This window comes from Electrophorus electricus, chromosome 7 (assembly GCF_013358815.1).
Source record: "Electrophorus electricus isolate fEleEle1 chromosome 7, fEleEle1.pri, whole genome shotgun sequence".
Classification (NCBI taxonomy): domain Eukaryota; kingdom Metazoa; phylum Chordata; class Actinopteri; order Gymnotiformes; family Gymnotidae; genus Electrophorus; species Electrophorus electricus.
Genome location: NC_049541.1, coordinates 22,002,956 through 22,024,764, shown reverse-complemented (window position 1 = coordinate 22,024,764; position 21,809 = coordinate 22,002,956). Strand labels below are relative to the sequence as shown.

Here is a 21,809-nt window from a genome sequence, read left to right as displayed (position 1 = left end):
CTTTATTAACAGGAAAGCTTTAGGAGGAAAGATGGAGGGAAAATCATTCTTACATGCATAACAGTTCTAAAGACATAACACTCCTAAAGCATTCGGCCTTGGGAATAAAACTCAGTCATGTTTCACTCACAACTAACACCCCTGTGTTACTCCAGTAAATAGGGGGTGGGAGGGGTGGATGGGGTGGGGTTTGGTGGATTGGGGTGGGATTGATTGGGGTTTGGTAGATTGGGGTTGGTAGATGTGGTGTGGTTTGGTGGATGGGGGTTGGTAGATGAGGTGGGGTTTGGTGTATGGGTGTGGTTTGGTAGATGGGGGTGTGGTTTGGTATATGGGGGTGTGGTTTGGTATATGGGGGTGGGGTCAGTGAACCCAGACTGAACCTGTGAAATGGAAGAACAGGGCTATGGTGAAAGTATCAGCAACTTAGAAAATGTATACTGAGAGCATATGTGCGTGTGTGTCCTGCAAGCCTACAGTGGGAAGCATTTTATAGCTAAACTCCTGCGCCTGTTAGGAAAACGTAATCCAGCTGATACAAAACAATACAAGGCTGATGTGAATAGCCCCTAAATCTGGAGCCATTTCTAAGGAAATCTTCCATCTCCTTGTTTTTATGGAGAGATTCCTGCTGCCTCACTGCCGTCTTGGCCAGGGAAAACACACCTACTCCAGCTCCAGCGATTCACCCTGCAAGCACTCGTCTTTTATTACCGGCTCTCTTTTTTGAAGAAAAACAGTGAATAAGTAAAGAGGTTAGTGTGAACGAGGAAGAGAACGCAGCTATGTAAGTGAAGCTTGGTTCCTGCCCAATCTCTCGGAGCCCTCCATTCATCCTCGGATGTCCCGGAAAACTGGACTGCATAAGGGAATGGAGTTACTGAATCACAGTACCATTTCACAACACGATGACATGAGGGTCTCCTTGTGAGCTGGTGAGCTGGCCATGCCGAGCAGTGAAGGAACAGGGAGACATGCTACTTCACTTACATGTGAGTGATCTTACTATTTCAGTGATGTGGAAGTAACCTGTTCACAAAATAAAATAACAGCTGCATCAAGTCAAAATCAAGTGGATATTCATTTCACATGCAAAAAACATGGCTGATGTTACACAGATACAATTCAGTAGTTTGCTCACCACACTATCAAAAAAAAGGACCTGTTTAATTGCCCAGCTGTCGCGAAATTAAAAAAATGTATGACGTCTTCTGCGTGACACAGAAGGACATAGTGAATGAAGGGTTAATCACCCTATATCCCTTCCCCATCCCGTGATGTGTGTGTAGTGCGTCGGGAATTCGAGAGCCCGGTTTAGGAACGGAACGGAACGGAACACAGCTCTTATCTCCATGGTTATACTGCACACATGGACACCAGACGCATGCACTTTGGACTTTTGCGTTCTGTGGTGTTTACTGAAGGGGTCAACGACATCACGTCAACTCTGCACGGCCACACAGCTGTGAGCCTGTCCGCTGCACCCCTTTTCCATGGTTACCACTGACACCAAAATATCACAGCAAAAGCCAGATGTGCACAGTTATCACTGTTGCTCCAGTTAACGTGACATGCACCTAAATGTTCCACACGATCGGAGGCAGATGGTTTAGTACTGACCCCCATTGTTTGGGTTCTTGCCCCCAGGAGGGATTAGAGGTGGGCAGTTTATCTTAATACAGATTACATAATAATCTACACTGTCATAGCCAGTGGAGACGTTATCGTTTATAGAAGTTCAGGTTCATCTCAATCTTATTATCCCATGTGTGACATATGATATTTAAATGGAAATAAAAACACTTCCGGTTTAACTGATGTCATCACATCCGTGCTCAGGTCATTCTGCATCCCAAGCAGACTCTCGGAAATTCCTCCACTTACCGCCTAGATGAATGGCAGAATGTAGTCAGTCCTTTAGTGTGGGTGTGTGGGGGCCTGTTTGTGTGCACTAGTGAGTACAAGCTCGGCCTGGTGAGCTGAACCTGCTGGCAGGTCCTCAGATCTGCCTCGTGACACCTTCACAACTGGCCCATGTTTCACCTTTTTAATTGGATTTCAATGCAGCTCCATTTTCTCAAATAGAGGTTCTGTAAAGTGCCGGGATTTAACCTTGCAGCTCCTACCACTCGCACTCGAGATTGGCTTTACGTCGCCGCGGCAACGAGTGTTCCTTCATCAGGTGACACTCTCAGCTATGTTCTTCATTCAGGAAGAAAACTCAGTCTGTCTAACAGTACCTGAGAACTGATGTACACACACAGAAGCAGTCAAACCACAGATATATCTCCCTATAGCTCTCCTTCACAGCACCTCCTCTGGGTCACTGCTCTTTAACAGGAACCAGTTTGTTCCAGTGAACAGTTTTTCTAAAGCTCATTTACAATGACAGGAATTACATTTATCTGACACTTTTATCCAAAGCAATTTACAATTATGACTGAGTACAAGCTGAGTAATTGAGGGTTAAGGGTCTTGCTCAGGGGCCCAACAGTGGCAACAGTGGGGATTGAACTAGCAACTCTCTGATTATTAGTCAAGTACTTTAACCACTGAGCTACCACTGCAGATTTTCCTGTGATGTGTTCATCCTAAGGGACACTATCCTTCAGGAAGTGCCGTATGTAGGGCGCGTTGGTGTTGTATTACTCTCTTTCTGCCTTAGTTGTGGTGCAGCAGGTTCCCACAAAAAGCAGCGGCAGCTTGTTTTATTCAGCCCCACTGGTGAGCAGGTAGCCGGGAGACCAGCTGAGCACTGTCAGCAGTCCGTGAGCAGTGAGCGACGTGGTGCCTTCTCAAAGCCGTATGATTTAATGAGCTGCATTCATGATTGGAGAACACCCAGAGCTGTAGTGTGGAAATAATCTAACTATTAGTGACGTACCCTCAGTGTGGAATAGAGAAGACAGGATGAACCTGATTGAGAGTGAAGCGTGTGACAGATTATCTGATGATGTCATGTCCTGTTTTGCAGGAAGTGCAGGGACTCCTGTCTCCTTCAATCAGAACGGGGACGCTCCCGGACGCTATGACATATTCCAGTACCAGATAACCAACAGGTCCACAGCAGAATACAAAGTGATTGGTTCCTGGACCAACAAGTTACACCTTGATGTAAGTAAGGCGTCTGTTTACAAACATCTCTATGCATAAATACATGAATACAAGGTGGATGGGATTATACCAATCTGATGGGATTGCACCGATGAAAGACGAGGCCGACAGCCTTGATGCACTGTGAGTTGTGAAACACAGTTCAAGTGTTTGGTGACTACAGACTCTGACAGCACTGAGAGAACAAAGCCAATCAGAACCCAGCTTCCTCAGAGGAGAGCAGCTACACCAGTAAATCATGGAGCAGGTGGTGCAGGTGGTGCAGGTGGAGCTTTTCTCTGTACATGTGCACAGTATGCTGCACTTCCTCATATCTGTCCTGTCCACTCATGAAGCATCCTGCTCAGAAGTCCGGTTTCTCCTGGACATGCCTCAGCCTTCCTCAGGCTCCGTCAGCTCCGTCAGCTGCTCAGGCCCTCGGCGCTGTGGACTGAGGCTTAGAGCAGCTTTAGCATGTACATGCTGTAGGAGGTGTTATGTGTAGAAACGCTGTGATGTTCAAGTGTGCAAGAATCCAGACTAAAGAACTTCAATAAATCCAAGAAATGGAATAACTGAATAAAAAAACTTCTGACTTGATTCAGGGGCATTTCACGAGAGAGAGATTTGGAAGATGGAAAATTCTGATGGTCTGACTCAGACAGGTGTGATTGAGAAAGGTTGGGTGTGATTGGTTGCTTGCTCCTCTGCGTGTGACTGAAACCTTATTGTAACTGTAAATAGTCACAGAGGATTTTGTATGTCAAATCAAATAATTCAATAAGTCAAATAAATGATTTGACATTATTTGAGGCTTTGGTTCTGCTTTACTAGTTTAATTTTGATTAAGTAATTTTGACTGTTATTTGAGAAGTCACACTGAGCTGTTGTTTCTTTGACATTTTTCTCCACCAATTAAACCAGTATCATTTTCCAGTGTAGTATTAATAATTCACAGTCTTCCCATCCGCACTGAGAGATCTATTGCTGGGAACGCTCACTTTTAAAGAAGTTCTGGCAAAATTGTTTTCTAATGTGATGTTAAATTCACTAAAACATTGTTTAAAATCCATGACCCTCAAATTGGTGTGATCTGTGTTTCCCAATGTTCTCACTGTTGTCAAAAGCATCTATTCCCCATGTGGGCCGTACCTTAGCCCATAGTGGTCCAGTTTGCCCAGGTGGTCCAGGGCTGGCACGTGGCTCAGGTTCTTGCTCTGCCCGGCATGTGTTTCCTGTGGACCAGTGGACTGAGTGCCTCTCTGTGAATGTGCCCGTGTGCCCGTGTGCAGGTGAACAGGATGTGCTGGCGTCTGGGCGACACCGCGCTGCCCGAGTCCGTGTGTAGCGTGCCCTGCCGGGCAGGCGAGCGGAAGAAGGTGGTGAAAGGCGTGCCATGCTGCTGGCACTGCGAACGCTGCGAGGGCTACCACTACCAGGCAGGCGAGTTCACCTGCCAGCTGTGCCCATACGAGCAGCGTCCTGCCCGCAACCGCACCGGCTGCCAGCCGATCCCCATAATCAAGCTGGAGTGGCACTCGCCCTGGGCTGCCGTGCCCGTTCTCCTGGCACTGCTGGGCATCGTGGCCACCAGCGGCGTAGTGATCACCTTCGTGCGGTACAACGACACGCCCATCGTGCGGGCGTCCGGACGGGAAATGAGCTACGTGTTGCTGACGGGCATCTTCCTGTGCTATGCCATCACCTTCCTGATGATCGCCACGCCCACCCTGGTGGTGTGCTCTCTCCGCCGCGTCTTCCTGGGTCTCGGCATGTGCTTCAGCTACGCTGCGCTGCTCACCAAGACCAACCGCATCCACCGCATCTTCGAGCAGGGCAAGAAGTCAGTGGCAGCCCCGCGCTTCATTAGCCCCGCCTCCCAGTTGGCCATCACCTTCACCCTGATCTCCGTGCAGCTGCTGGGCGTGTTCGTGTGGTTCGCCGCGGACCCGCCGCACACCGTGGTGGACTATGGCGAGCAGCGGACCCCTGACCCGGACAGGGCACGTGGCGTGCTCAAGTGCGACATCTCGGACCTCTCGCTCATCTGCTCCCTGGGATACAGCATTCTCTTGATGGTTACATGCACTGTTTACGCCATCAAGACCCGGGGCGTGCCAGAGACCTTCAACGAGGCCAAGCCCATTGGCTTCACCATGTACACCACCTGTATCATATGGTTAGCTTTCATACCCATCTTCTTTGGCACTGCCCAGTCAGCAGAGCGGGTGAGTCTCCTGCGGTTTACATCTCATAATTGCATAACTTGCATTTCCTCCTGTGCAGATTTTTTTTTGTAGCTAAGGATAGTTGGGGTGTGTGTGTGTGTGTTTGCGTTTCTGTGGCAGAGGGCAAAGCTAAAGGTGACAATCTTTCCTGTTGATTAATCTTTTGTCAAGAGCACCACAAAATTTCTAATCTGAAAGACTCAGGAAGCAGGAGATGAGAAAGCCAGAGGCTCCCATGTGCAGTCTGGGGACGCAGATGTGGGAGTAAGAGGGAGACAGATCGAGCTGTGAGATCCAGGCATCTCAGTTAAAGTAAAAGTCTGTAGACAGCTTGGGCATGTGTGAGAGATCAGATGGGGGCTAGTCTTGTTCAGAGATCAGATGGAGGTCTAGTCTTGTTCAGAGATCAGGTGGGGGTCTAGTCTTGTTCAGAGATTAGATGGGGGTCTAATCTTGTTCAGAGATCAGGTGAGGGGTCTAGTCTTTTTCAGAGATCAGGTGGGGGGTCTAGTCTTTTTCAGAGATCAGGTGGGGGGTCTAGTCTTGTTAAGAGATTGTGTGTGTGTGTGTGTGTGGGGGGGAGGTCTGGTCTTGTTGAGAGATTCTGGGAAGGAAAAGGAAATCTTGGTGTTTTGCCAATACATAAACCCAGTGCCTGTTCTTCTTACACGGTTGTAAAAACCTCATTACAACTTTGGTCTTCTCTCACCACATTAGTTCCTCAGTGTAATTATTTCCTTCAGTTCACTATCTGGTAGAGACGCTCCTGGATACAGCAGTTACCTGCTAAGCTATCGGTTTCATGTTCCCTTTATTTAGTGCTGGTACTGTAACGTGAGTAGAACCCCATGGGCACTGCCTGCCGCTGTCTGCTCTCATTACGGCATGAAATGAGAAAATGACTTCATGAAGCATTCAATAAATCAGGCAGGAAAATGCATGTAACTTTAGAAATACATCCAGAACCTTTAATGGGGCTCAGTTGATGTTAGATGTTGTGCACTAATGCACAACTAAGACAAGAAGAAATTAAAAGAATGAATGACTTTTCTAAAGTGCATATAACAATTAACCAACCAGGAATATAATTGACATTCCAAATACTATCCAAGAATATAACCTTCATATGTGACATACCATCGAGGAATTTCAGACCAAGGGTTTATTAAACAAGGAGAAGATAAAATTATTGTGTATGTTGTGTATGTTAAGAACTCTCGTATCACTGCTGCTGTTTCTGAGGTGAACTAGTTTTGGTGTAAACGATCCTTCAGGTCATTAAAAAGCACCCAGACCCCTGCTTTAGTGATGAAGAAGGTGCTCTTTACAAATTACATATTTAATATATTTGAAGTTACTTTTACCCGTCATGAATACAGTAAGAAGAATGGAGAACTTATGAATATAGTCTCCCTGTGCTCATGGTCACATTTTCTGTTCTCACAGCTCTGTTAAAAGATGCTTCATTGAAGTCCGGTATGATTACTGGCTATAATAATACTATTTTTTTTTAGGTAATCAGTTCCTTTCAAAGGTGAAGACATTACAAATGCAAACTAAACTGACAATTTCAGACTGTTTGTTTCTAGAGCCAAGGTCACACTGCTAAAAAGAAATTCAGTCAGAAACTGAAAATTTGTCTCCTGAGCCAGTAGGATTACCCCTTTCCCATCTCCGAGGGTTATTTCCAGCTTTGAAACGATGTAACTTTGGACTTTTCCTTCATGTTGAGGAGACGACATGAGGACGCCAGGCTTAAAGGTGGTTCAGTAATTACACTCACGCTAAGAGTCACGAATAAGAGAGAGAAGAGATTAGTCTTAGAACTCACAAACACACACACACACACACACACACACGCACGCACGCACAGACCGGTACGCACACAGACGCACAGACGCGCACACACACACACGCACGCACACACGCACGCACGCATGCACAGACCGGCACGCATACGCACACAGACGCACACACACACACACACCTATGTGTGCCGCCAGGGCAGAGCCGGTCTCACTGGAATTCATGAGTAAAACAAAGTAAATAAAAGTTGATTTATATATGATTTATTTATAAAGCGATTTTTTACAACAGCTGTTGTCACAAAACAGCTTTACACATGTCCCAGTCCAAGCCCCAACAGAGCGAGCCAATGGGGACAGAGGTAAGGAAAAACTCGCTGAGTCTGGGAGGAAGAAGCCTGGAGAGGATCCAAGACAGGAGAGGGAAACCACCCTCTTCTGGACACCATTGTGACAAAATAATGATCTGGATGACATGAGCATAATAACAGCAAATGTGAACATGAATAATAATCACAACATACAAATGTGAACAAATACAAATAATGAATGATAACCACATGGCAACAGAATAAAAGGGACAGGCAAAGTAGGGGAATTATATTGACATTAAAGTCTCTAATTCTGAAATGAGCATGTTACATGGTAATTGAGTGTTTATTAGTGTGGTAGAGGGACAGGTCTGGTAGAGGGACAGATATGGTAGAGGGACAGATATGGTAGAGGGACGGGTCTGGTAGAGGGACAGATATGGTAGAGGGACAGATATGGTAGAGGGACAGGTCTGGTAGAGGGACAGGTCTGGTAGAGGGACAGATATGGTAGAGGGACGGGTCTGGTAGAGGGACGGGTCTGGTAGAGGGACAGATATGGTAGAGGGACGGGTCTGGTAGAGGGACAGATATGGTAGAGGGACGGGTCTGGTAGAGGGACAGATATGGTAGAGGGACGGGTCTGGTAGAGGGACAGATCTGGTAGAGGGACAGATCTGGTAGAGGGACGGGTCTGGTAGAGGGACGGGTCTGGTAGAGGGACGGATATGGTAGAGGGACGGGTCTGGTAGAGGGACAGATATGGTAGAGGGACAGATATGGTAGAGGGACAGATATGGTAGAGGGACGGGTCTGGTAGAGGGACAGATATGGTAGAGGGACAGATATGGTAGAGGGACAGATATGGTAGAGGGACGGGTCTGGTAGAGGGACAGATCTGGTAGAGGGACAGATCTGGTAGAGGGACAGATATGGTAGGGGGACAGATATGGTAGAGGGACGGGTCTGGTAGAGGGACGGGTCTGGTAGAGGGACAGATATGGTAGAGGGATGGGTCTGGTAGAGGGACAGATATGGTAGAGGGACAGATATGGTAGAGGGAGAGATATGGTAGAGGGACAGATATGGTAGAGGGATGGGTCTGGTAGAGGGACAGATATGGTAGAGGGACAGATATGGTAGAGGGACGGGTCTGGGAGGGTTAAGCTTTTCCTTCATCAGGTGTCCAGAGGCACTGAGCTCTTGACACATACAAATCAGGATGTGTGATTATGCATTTACAGAGAGACTGACTGAGCAGGTCAGTGGTAGAACCAGGTCATCAGTCAGGAATAATGTGAAATGTCCAAGCTGGCTGAGCCAAACTCATCAGCACAGTCACAGTCATGGAAAGGCTCACGTGTGCGAGCTGCATGGCAGTTCCTCAGAGAGAGCACAGATGAAGTCAGGAGAGATCCAGACTCTTCTACTTCCTACACCCCAAAAGATCTGAGCAAGAAGAGGCTCATAAACACACATCGCTTGCTGGATAGAGATGCCTGCTTAATTTCTTTCCCTGTATGCAGTTAGTTGAATAATTTGTTATTGAATAAGATCATTTATGCAGCACATTAGCAGAGGAGGTAGATATTGGCCGGATGTTAACTTAAATCAAGTCAGTGCTGTTGTGTGAACAGAATGATATGAACGCTAAGTCATACAATTCCTTTGATGATGTATAACTAAAAGAAAAGCAGGTATATTTTAATAAATGGGTAATGGGATAATAGTTAATTAATGTTTTTTCTGTTTTTGGCTATTTACATGTCTTCAACCCACTGCACCTGTAGATGAGAGTTGTGGGTGTTGTAGTTCAACACCCGGAGGTGAGGATTGTGGGTGTTGTAGTTCAGTACCTGGAGATGAGAGTTGAGGGTGTTGTAGTTCAGTACCTCTTGCAGCTTGGCTACACACTGAGCTGGTGTGTGTGCTCGAGCTACTTAATTGTGTCATTTAGGGAACCTTTCCATGAGAAAGGGCTGAAAGAAAAGGCAGTTGAATACTTCTGTACTATCAGACAGCAGCAGCCAGAAAACAAAACTCCATGTGAGCTCCACGTTATTACACGTCTCCAGTTAACACCTGAACAGCCATCTCACAGGGATACATCGGACCAGACAGTGTTTACACAGTCCATATATATGAAGCCATAGCCCACGTTTTATGTCAAGCAGTGGCACACAGTTTAAAGACTTTTCCCAATCCTATTAAGACTGTTAATTCATTTTACTACCCACCCCAATCATCCAGATTTAATTAGGATTAGCTGAGTTTTGTTTGGTAAACATAATCCATCAGTGCAACCTTAGCTCTGTGCCTTAAGTCTGGGACAGAGTTTCTACTGCTCACTGACACAGTCACAACTCACCATCGGGATGCTTAGTACCAACTCTGAACACCCCCAAACACCCAGACTGTTGTACTAACTGCTTTTCACCTAAGCATGTTACAGTAACCACAGAATTCATGAGGCTGTTACAGTAACCACAGTCTTCTGAGGCTGTTACAGTAACCACAGAATTCCTGAGGCTTTTACAGTAACTGCAGTGCTCCAGATCTATTTTTCGTAGTCCAGTGCATTATGGGTGAGCTGGTGTCAGTTAATACAACAAACAGTACAGAGTGACAAATCGTGGATACTGGGGTAATTACTTCATATAGTACCTGACTGTTCATTCACACTGAAGGTTTGGATATAGCAGCATTTGGATTGAATTTTAAACTTCTAAAGGGAATGAGTTCATGAGATAATGAGATTAAGGCAGTGGTGGAATAACTATGGTGTGGAAATTCCCACTCTAGTCCAGCTGTTGGTGTTGGAGCACTGGTCTGAGGCTCAGGAAAGACTCAGTTCACAGGGGCGAGAGATACGCCTCATAAGGATGCTGAAAGGGTGAGAAGTATTTGTGTTCACTGGGCCATTTTAAAGCACGTTAACTTTGTGTCTGGCTATAGACTCCAGTCAAGGTCTGAGCATCAACCCACGTGACACTGCAATAGTGACTGTGCTGGAGTGACTGTGCTGGAGTGATTGTGCTGGAGTCGTGGATGTCTGAACAGTGAAGAGGTTTCATGTTCATTTGTGATTGAGTGAGTACAATGAAATAGAGGGATCTGGACACATAATGGACATATAATGGACATAACGGAGCCTGTGGACAGCGTGCTGTAGGCTGTCCTGGTCCCACACTGTCCAGGATGTGGTCTCTGGACCAGGAGATAACAGAAGCAGTGGAGGCTAACAAACTGCAGGTCACTGTCTGAGTTCTTTACACAGCACGATTTTGCTTTGCAAAGCGTTTTTGTTTTTTGTTTTTTTTCTGGGATGAGCTCTGTCCAAAAACCTTTCAGAGTACATAACAATACCTGTACATAACAATAACTGTACCTAACAATACCTGTACATAACAATACCTTTATCTGACAATACCTGTACCTAACAATACCTGTACATAACAATAACTGTACCTAACAATACCTTTATCTGCTAATAACTGTACATAACAATACCTGTACATAACAATAACTGTACCTAACAATACCTTTATGTAATAATACCTGTACTTAGCAATACCTTTATCTGACAATAACTGTACCTAACAATACCTGTACCTAACAATACCTTTGTCTGACAATAAGTGTATCTAACAATACCTGTATCTAATACCTGTACCTAACAATAACTGTATCTAACAATAGCTTTATCTCACAATACCTGTACCTAACAATACCTGGACCTAGCACTAACTTTATCTGACAATACCTGTATCTAACAATATCTGTACCTAACAATAACTGTACATAACAATAACTGTACCTAACAATACCTTTATGTGACAATACCGCTACCTAACAATAACTGTATCTAACAATATCTTTGTCTGACAATAAGTGTATCTAACAGTACCTGTATCTAACAATAGCTGTACATAACAATAACTGTACCTAACAATACCTGTACCCAACAATACCTTTATCGGACAATAACTGTACCTAACAATACCTGTACATAACAATAACTATACCTAGCAATACCTGTACATAACAATACCTTTATGTAACAATACCTGTACCTAACAATACCTGTACATAACAATAACTGTACCTAACAATAACTGTACCTAACAATATCTTTATCTGACAATAAATGTACCTAACAATACCTTTATCTGACAATACCTTTATTTAACAGTAACTGTATCTAACAATACCTTTATCTGACAATACCTGTACCTAACAAGAGTTTTATGCCTAATTGTAGGAGGATGTATCTGGATAAAACATGCTCAGATTATAACTGTGTATATTTTGTGACTATGTGAAAACATTGAAGGCCTTTGTTTCTTGAGAAGTATGAAGCACATTTTCCCAGAAGGCCTGCCTCTAGCACCTGGCTTTCTTCCTGTCAGACTTGTCACGATTTGTCTGAATGCACACTAAAGTGTTCACAGACCCGTGAACGTCCATCATGAGGCTAACGAGATCTGCAGCATGGACAGCATCAAATACACATTCTGATCTGGGGTCAGTTCAGGCACTGCCGAATGACACCAGCAAACACTTAACCCACATGTCTAACTGCAGGTTCAAGTCCTTACATTTATGAAAGCATTACTGATACTGAGCCAGCTGATATGAAACCCTTACATGGTTCCTACTCTCACTGATCACTGTGCTTGATTTACTGAACCTACAGGTGCATTTAGTACACAATTATGGACTGTAGCCCATCTGTTTCTGTGTACAGTTCACCCGGCACCATTAACACGAAGGTGGTAGTATCACGGTTAGACATGTCAAACTGATTCAAGCTTATCAGATACAGTGTTGCTGTGAATAGCCATCTGGGAATATCCAGCCCAAAGTAGTCACATAGTCAGACCACGGATGAAGAGACAGATAACAGATGAAAGGAATTGGGCAGAGCTAGTGGTGATATCTGGAGGGACAGGTGTATAAGGATCGGTGTGAAGAGATAAATGTGAAGGTACAGGTGTGGTGAGACAGGTGTTTACAGTGAGACTCAGTGGTTAAGGTACTCCACTAGTAATCAGACAGTTGCCAGTTTAAGCCCCACCACTTCCAGGTTGCCACTGTTGGGCCCCTGAACAAGACCCTTAACCCTCAATTAATCAAGTTGTGTTCAGTCAGAATTGTAAGTTTGATAAATGCTGTAAATGTTAATGACAGGGGACAGGTGTGAGGGAACAGGTGTGTGGGGACAGGTGTGTGGGGACAGGTGTGTGGGGACAGGTGTGAGGGAACAGGTGTGAGGGGACAGGTGTGTGGGGACAGGTGTGAGGGAACAGGTGTGAGGGAACAGGTGTGAGGGGACAGGTGTGTGGGGACAGGTGTGTGGGGACAGGTGTGAAGTCTTTAGCATGGGCAGCAGGTTTAACCTGGTCAGCATGTTAAACCTGCTCAATCTCAGTTTGGATGAGAGTGGAGTTAGAAGTACAGTTCCTGGGTTCTGGCAGACTTCAGGAATCAGGTAACTAGGCAACAGAGACCACCTATCTGAGAGTGTTCTCCAAGAGGCAATGAAAGTGTCTTTTAAGCAATTGGACTGAGTCGATTTAATGAGCGTACACTGTGCTAAAAAATTACACATAGCAGACAGAACTATATTGCCCAAAGTTTTTTAATAATTGAATATTCATATTCAGTGTTCAGGAAATACCAACCAAATTGTTACCTGTGCTTAATCATGGTATTTACAGCTGGCAGAGAGACACCCTCTGACACATTGTGAAACACACGCTCTGATTTTGTCCTCATAACGTGAGGTCACACAGTGAAGTCAAAATCATAAATGTTGCTGCAGATTCACTACTGTGGATTAAATATGAAAAAAAGGAATATGAGATCAGAGGGCGTGCGATCTCTGGCTAGCGCTGACACTTTCTCTAACACAGCTTTCACATTCATTCCTCCTCTGAATCTTTAGTAGTGTAGAACTGCTTGTTCCCCACTGAGCCGCCATGACCCACATGCCAGCGCTTCTGGGCTTTCATTATCCGTAGTATACCTACTATCTATATTATGATCCATTATCCATATTATGCCCAGTATTTATTCCCAGTATCTGTACTGTGACCGGTATATCTGCTGTGATTTTTACTCTACATCTTTAATCTTCCTGGTTGTCTGCTGTTCCGTCATGGACAGTAATTTGGACTCTGTGTGTCCAGAGCACAACAGTAGTGTAACCCTCCAGTTCACGCTCTTCTCTCTCAGTTTCATCTCTCTGTGTGTCCAGAGCACAACAGTAGTGTAACCCTCCAGTTCACGCTCTTCTCTCTCAGTTTCATCTCTCTGTGTGTTTAGCTGCTACAGCTGGAATCATCCAGCCAATTAAAACCACTGTTCTGCAGAAGACCATGACCAGAGACCAAAGACACACACAAAAGCAAAAATCAGAAATATGCAAACCCAGCTCTGAGATGTCAGCTCTGTCTGGTCACCAAAAACATCTAGCCAATTAAAACTGCAGTTCTGCCAAATGTCACAGTAGTTAGTCTTAGGGATTTGGGTAAATGGCATAATTTAAGATATAGAACATAAATAAAACATGATTTTTTTTTACTTGTACATTATTTATCTTTTTATATTAAATTAAAAGTACCTGAGTATAGCTCAAAATTAAATTAAAAAAGTAATTTAGCAGCTTTAGAAAAAGCAAGAGTGTGATTAGTAAAGATGCCCTGGCCTTGTCTCTGCTTCCTTCCATTCTCAGCCTATGGCAGGACTCGCATGTCACCCACCTGCACTGGCTTCTCACGCTCAGTTACAGGTGTTGTGAATTCATAGACTCGTTAGAAAGGTTGTTGTATGGTCCTTAACGTGGCCTGGACCCACCCGGTCTCCTCTCTGGGGTCCTCTAAGTCTGTCTCCTTCTCTCTGGGGTCGTCTAAGTCCTCTTGTCTGCTTGACCTACTGCAGTTTTTGGTTTCTTTCTGCTGAATTGTTTACTTCATTAGCAATTGTCCTGCAAATGTTTCTCCTAAATGATCCATTACAAAACACCATTAGGCACCATTCCATCAAACAAACCAAGAAGTAAACAAATAAATAAATACATGAAAAAACCCTAAAAATCTCTAACAATAGAAGCCCCTGATTTTTAAAGCAGATACTCAGCATTTATTAGGAAGCTATTCACTCTCTGAATAAAGCAAACGCTGCTGGAGCTGTACTGAAGCTGACACACAATCCTGAAATTAATGCACAAATGTAATAGCAGAGAAAAACACTGAAGATACTGCAAACCCTGAAGAGCATGCGCCTCTCTCACTCTCTCACTCTCTCTCTTTCCCTTTCTCCTTCCCACATCCCAGACACTTCAGTCTTAGTGTGTTTCTTTAGTTCATTATCACTGGGGTTTAACTGCTGGGTATAGATGGTGATAATAACAGACGTCTCTATACCGGCTCTCTGAAGGGGCGTTTAGACCGTATCAGAGCAGTGTGCACTGGAGGATGCTAATCACCTTGGCTCTGACGCTGTCTGTGGACACTAAATAAAGAGAATTCCTACAGACCCAGTAAACAAAGAAGAAAACTGGACTGAACCATGTGGAAGGGGTGTCTGGAATTGTGCACCCCAACAGGAAATAGCATTGATTTTTACCAAGGAACGTGTATTGAGAATATAATTAATCTATCCAACATGTGGTGAGGAAACAGAGCAGCTCAGGCTAAAATAATTACATTTGTCTGAGTAGCCCAGCAGAGTTAGAAATCTACCAGTCTGTTTCCTGTGCTGTTCTTCTGACACCAAATCTACATCCTTCTGGTGACACAGCACTAGACCCGCCTTTGTGTAGTAGACCCCACCACTGTGTACTAGACCCTGCCCCTGTGTGCTAGACCCCCTGTGTACTAGACCCTGCCTCTGTGTACTATGCCCCACCCCTGTGTACTAGACACCACCTCTGTGTACTAGACCCCGTCTCTGTGTACCAGACCCCGCCTCTGGGTACAGGACCCCGCCTCTGGGTACAGGACCCCACCCCTGTGTATTAGACCCCACCTATGTATCTGTTAGTCCTGATATCTGAGGCTTGAAGTCACCATAAAATTTTAGTTTGGAATTTTAAGTGGTTATTGGTTGGCTGATTGACCAATAATATACTTGTCAGATGTTTACAATAATATATTTGTCAGATACAGACACACTCCACCCCCCTCCCCCAAATATCCAATACAGACACATATATGTCCTTTAGTCCCAAGCCAGGAGTGATAAATTACTCTGGATAAGTTCAACTAGATACAGTTAGCCTGATTCACAGAGTCACATAGTCACAGAGTTACATAGTAACAGTCACATAGTCACAGAGTCACAGAGTCATAGAGTCACATAGTAAGAGAGTCACAGAGTCGCATTGTAACAGACTAACAGAGTCATTGAGTAGCAGAGTTACTGAGGTTGCAGTGAAGCAGTACTATAGACCTATGTGTGGGTTCTACGTCCTGGAGGTGAATCTATCAGCAATGAGTAGTGTGTGTGTGTGTGTGTGTGTGTGTGTGTTCTTACATTTTCCATATTATATTGTGCTTTAAGAAGTCTGCATCCTCATGCTGATATTTTACCTTACATTCTTTAGTTCAGATCTGCACATAGATTTCTGAGTGATGGTGGAGATAATATTGAGAAGTAACTGTAATCAAAACGCCCTCTCTGTCAGGACCAACCATGCTGACCATTAAATAAAAGGACACCAGCCAGTATCGGACTACCAAGAGATGATCAAATAAGAGGTGAAAGGCAAAAAGAATAAGACAGACTACTAAACGTCCTCAACATCACAAACTAGCTAACCATCTGAGTGGGGGCTGGGTAGTTATTCTAGAGTGAGACATTTTTGATATGAGCTGAGCTGGTAGTGTTAGCACACCTGGTGTCAGGGGTTTCGTGAGATCACCCAGTCCCCTCCAATATAAGGTCATCATCTGAAATCAGGTGTGTGTGTGTGTGTGTGTGTGTGTGTGTGTGTGTGTGTGTGTGTGCGTGCGTGCGTGCGTGTGTGTGTGCGCCTGTGTGTGTGTGAGTGTGTGCATGTGTGCATATGTGTGTGTGTGCATATGTGTCTGTGTGTTTACACGCATAATTGTGTCAGAAGCCTCAGACGTGTCCTGATCACGTCTGTTGTGTGGGGACTGACCCCTCCCTGACCTCTACTGTCTCACCTTGGATAAGCTGAGATGAGTGTAATTCTGATATATAACTGACACGCAGACGCTCCTCCATCCACCTGATTGGACTACCTGAGTCCGTTTAAAAGTCATTTGAGTTTTTCTGCAGTGTCCTTCAGGATCTATAAGCCTTGTCGTATTACTCTGGATAGAGGATGTCATGCACTTGCTTTCTAAATACTTTACATAAAGATGTCTGGCCAGGTCAGGTCATGCTTGAATAGTAAGTGTGATTTCACAGTTCACACAGTAATTGCTTTCTTTTCAGAAACACCCTCATCTTTTGCATGAGATACGAATGATTGTTCTGGTTTCAAACATTTCTTTGACATTTATTTTAATTTATACTATCAACAGTGTTGTTCTAATTTGCTCCTTAAAATCTCTCTCTCTCTCTATATATATATATATATATATGTCTCTCTCTCTCTATATATATATATATGTCTCTCTCTCTCTCTCTATATATATATGTATATATATGTCTCTCTCTTTTCTCTCTCTCTCTGTCTGCCCCTCACTCTCTCTCTCTATGTTCTCTCTTCATTCTCTCTCTCTTCGTTCTGTTTCTTTGTTCTTTCTCTTTGTTCTTTCTTTCTCTCTTCATTCTCTCTCTCTCTCTCTCTCTCTCTCTCAGATGTACATCCAAACCACCACGCTTACTGTTTCTCTAAGTCTCAGTGCGTCTGTGTCTCTGGGGATGCTGTACATGCCGAAGGTTTACGTCATCATCTTCCACCCGGAGCAGAACGTTCCCAAACGCAAGCGTAGCTTCAAGGCCATCGTCACAGCCGCCGCCATGTCAGGCAAACTCACGCAGAAAGGAGGCGATCGGCCCAACGGAGAGGCCAAGACCGAGCTCTGCGAAAGCATGGAGACCAACAGTGAGTGTGTTCGTTACCATGGAGACCAACAGTGAATGTGTTCGTTACCATGGAGACCAACAGTGAGTGGGTTTGTTACCATGGAGACCAACAGTGTGGGTTCATTACCATGGAGCCTAGCAATATGTGTTCATTACCATGGAGACCAACAGTGTGTGTTCATTACCATGGAGACTAACAGTGAGTGTGTTCATTACCATGGAGATCAACAGTGAGTATGTTCATTACCATAGAGACCAACAGTGTGTGTTCATTACCATGGAGACCAACAGTGTGTGTTCATTAACATGGAGACCAACATTATGTGTTCATTAACATGGACACCAACAGTGTGTATTCATTACCATGGAGACCAACAGTGTGTGTTCATTAACATGGAGACCAACATTATGTGTTCATTAACATGGAGACCAACAGTGTGTATTCATTACCATGGAGACCAACAGTGTGTGTTCATTAACATGGTGACCAACATTATGTGTTCATTAACATGGAGACCAACAGTGTGTATTCATTACCATGGAGACCAACAGTGTGTGTTCATTAACATGGTGACCAACAGTATGTGTTCATTACCATAGAGACCAACAGTGTGTGTTCATTACCATGGAGACCAACAGTATGTGTTCATTAACATGGAGACCAACAGAGTGTGTTCATTAACATGGAGGTCAACAGTGTGTGTTCAAAAACATGGAGACCAACAGTATGTGTTCATTAGCATAGAGACCAACAGTATGTGTTCATTGCCATAGAGACCAACAGTATGTGTTCATTACCTGCGCAGAGGACTGTGTATTGGCATTAATGGTGCACTAATCCCAGCACGACTCCAGTCTCATGGTTAAAGACTGCAAAACACCTGAACTGCCTAATGAGAGCTCACTCACCTGAACATGTGAAATCACAGTTTAGATGTTTTTAACAAGCACAATTCAACACACTGCACGCAAAAATGTTTCCAGCTGAGAGTTGTGATTATGGGCATGTTAGACATGCTTGTCTCGTAATGCTCAAATTTAGCTGCTCAGGGAATGAACACTTCAGATGCATGGTTTCATTAGCGTAACACCACAAGCCCTCCACCTCCAACGTATAGAAACCCGCAAAACATTTGGAATATTTAGATTTTTTTAAAACTAAGCAGATTATGAAATATATGCTAAATCTGCTAAATGCCATAAATGTAAATGTAATTATGAAATATGTGTAGAGTAATCAAAGGTGATCCAAGGGAAATTATGTTTAAAAATGATGGAGCTGGTGACAGTTGTGTGGTGCAGGTGAGTCTGATCACAGATCAGTCACTAACCATGCAGGGTTCTTTCTCCGAGACCAGAATATGTGACCGTGTGACATCCGCATGCTCTGTCGAGCTCTACAAACTTACCTGAGGACGGGTCACAAGTGTTAGGGGTGACCGGACAGAGAAACCAAGTCTCCTCATGGCCTAACTGTTTCATGTTGTTGTTCTTCCAGCGGTGTCCTCCACCAAGACGACTTATGTCAGCTACAGCAATCATGCCATCTGAGGTGGGACAGTGTCCAGGACGGAGCCTGTCCAATCCAGGACATGTCATGTCAGGCTGACTGGCAGCTGGACCCACCACAGGCAAATCAGCATGAGACATTTTCTACCATCGTGTATCAGAACTGCAGCAAAGCAGGAGACTGAATTACAGCACAGCCTGCACACATACACACACACGCACGCACACAAACACACACACGCGCACACACACACGCACGCACACAAACACACACACACACACACACACGCACACAAACACACACACACACGCACGCACACAAACACACACACACACACACACACGCACGCACACAAACGCACACACACGCACACACACACGCACGCACGCACACAAACACACACACACAAACACACACACACGCATGCATGCACACAAACACACACACACACACGCACGCACGCACACAAACACAACACACACACACGCACGCACACAAACACAACACACACACACACACGCACGCACACAAACACACACACACACATGCACGCACGCACACAAACACACACACACACGCACGCACACAAACACACACACACACGCACGCACGCACACAAACACACACACGCACGCACACAAACACACACACACGCACGCACACAAACACACACACACGCACGCACACAAACACACACACACACACACACGCATGCACGCACACAAACACACACACACATGCACACACACACACACACAAACACACACACGCACACACACACACACGCACACAAACACACACACACACGCACGCATGCACACACGCACGCATGCACACACGCACGCACTCACACACACATGCACACGTACACACACACACACACACACAGACACACACAGACACACATAAGTAGTTACACACACACTCACACAAAGAAAACTCAAACCCTAACCCTAACCCTAACACACACACTTACTGAAGTACATGCACACACACGTACACTCACGCACATGCACAGAAGCACACATGCAAGAACAGACATATGCACACACACACACACACACACACACACAACAAAACAGAGAGACAAACTGAGATGCAGGCTTGCCGTTGTGACAAACACTATAAAAAAATAAATAAAACAATAAAAAAGATGTAAACAGAAGCTATGGTTCAAAAAGAGATGACATGTACAAATAACTTTTGGAAATATGGATATAAAAAAGTGAAACTTCATGAGATCTACCAGAGATGATCCTGTTTGTCGTTATCCTTCTTGTAAGTATTTTTGTGGTTGTGGAGATTTCTTTCATTCTTGTTCCACGTTGTCTGAAACCTGCATATCAGGATGAGATGTCTGTTGGCTAACTGGGCTAACTGGGCTATTGCTTGGGTCGTACAGCTGTAAACGCCATGGATGACGCATGCCAGTTTTTATACAAAAAAAGATTTATTTATAATAAAGGAATGTTTTGCAAAGGTGTAGCGTTGTTGGCAGTCCATTTAACGGCAGAAGGTTCCAGTAACATTCCAGTCCGGTACCGGCCTAAACCCATTCCAACATGCTCTCTGACGATAAAGTGCCTCACTCCCATGCACGCCAAGATTGGATGAGTCCAGAGTTCGGTCCAGTTTGATTCCGCCTCCCCATCGCATTCAAACGCAGCTCCCGCCACCATCGAATGCCTGCCACTGAGTGGCTGGTTAAGAATCCAATGCAATCTGGAGAGCCAATCAGGAGAGAGTTTATACTGTGGCCTTTTGAACGTTTTGGACTGATGAGAAGAAGTGGAAACACAGCCACGCCTCTGATAAAGTGTAATTACAGCCCCTCGTGACATGGGGTGGACGCCCGTATCCAGAGAGCGCTTCGTCAGCATGAGGGTACACATTCTCTGGGGGTTGACCAGCTGTGTCAGGTCGTCTCTACAAACGCTGGACTGAGGGATCTGGTGACATGTTAGTACAACTCCTAAATATGTGCAGGAAGCAGGAAGATATTTGTCTTCTGTGTCCTGGTGTATGGAAACAGTGACACGATTTCTCCAAGAAACTCAGATCTTCTGAAGGGGCAGGTGCAGATGTGCTACAGATACAGATGGCTTATTCCATTTAAATCTGACATATTTTTCAAATAGAACTGAATGTATTTTTCACAAATGGAGTATTTTCAGTGATATATTCAGTAACAGAAGCATGTTGGGCTCCATTAGTGTGTAAATCTTCTGACCAGGGTTTGGGATCACAGCTGTTCCTGTGTTCCTCTGTTCCTGCTGCTACAATACGCTTGTTTAAGAGAGCGAAACACTTTGTTAACGGCTCCAGTACTGAACAGGGCAGATGAGTAGAGCAAAGGAACCATCAGACACATCAGACACACCCCAGACACATCAAACACACCCCTGACACATCAGACACTTCAGACACTCCTGAGCCATCAGACCCAGCTCAGTGCCTCCAGACACATTCCAGAGCCATTAGACACTCCTCAGACCTCAAACCAGGTGTAGAGAGAAACCTCTGTCTTCTTCCTCACAAACCAAATCTGCTTTTTACGAGTGCAGATTCAGAACTCCTGAAGGATGTGGCACTAATAGTCATTCTCTCTGCGAAGCGAACCTAATCACCCTGCTGCCATTTCCTCAAGACTTTCAAAGACTCCAGTCACCATATTGCACTGTGCTCTCTCCTTCTCTCTCTCTCTCTCCTGTGCTTTCTTTCATTCTCTCTGTCTCTCTCTTTTTCTCACTCATGTTAATTTGCTTTTAACCTCTCTCACTTAGCCTGATGATTCTTGAAT

General features: G+C 44.7%; 1 protein-coding gene across 2 annotated transcripts in view; it reads left to right on the top strand.

The window, feature by feature from the left end:
- The window catches only part of grm8a (glutamate receptor, metabotropic 8a), a 159,020-nt gene extending 139,750 nt beyond the window's left edge, over nucleotides 1–19,270 (top strand). For both annotated transcript variants that reach the window (XM_027007489.2, XM_027007490.2), the window contains exons 8-11: nucleotides 2,975–3,114; nucleotides 4,386–5,321; nucleotides 17,272–17,518; nucleotides 18,998–19,270. In XM_027007489.2, the coding sequence (XP_026863290.1) occupies nucleotides 2,975–3,114; nucleotides 4,386–5,321; nucleotides 17,272–17,518; nucleotides 18,998–19,050 (1,376 nt within the window). In that variant the 3' untranslated portion in view covers nucleotides 19,051–19,270. The remainder of the gene's footprint in view (nucleotides 1–2,974; nucleotides 3,115–4,385; nucleotides 5,322–17,271; nucleotides 17,519–18,997) is intronic.
- The last annotated feature ends 2,539 nt before the right edge of the window (nucleotides 19,271–21,809 follow it).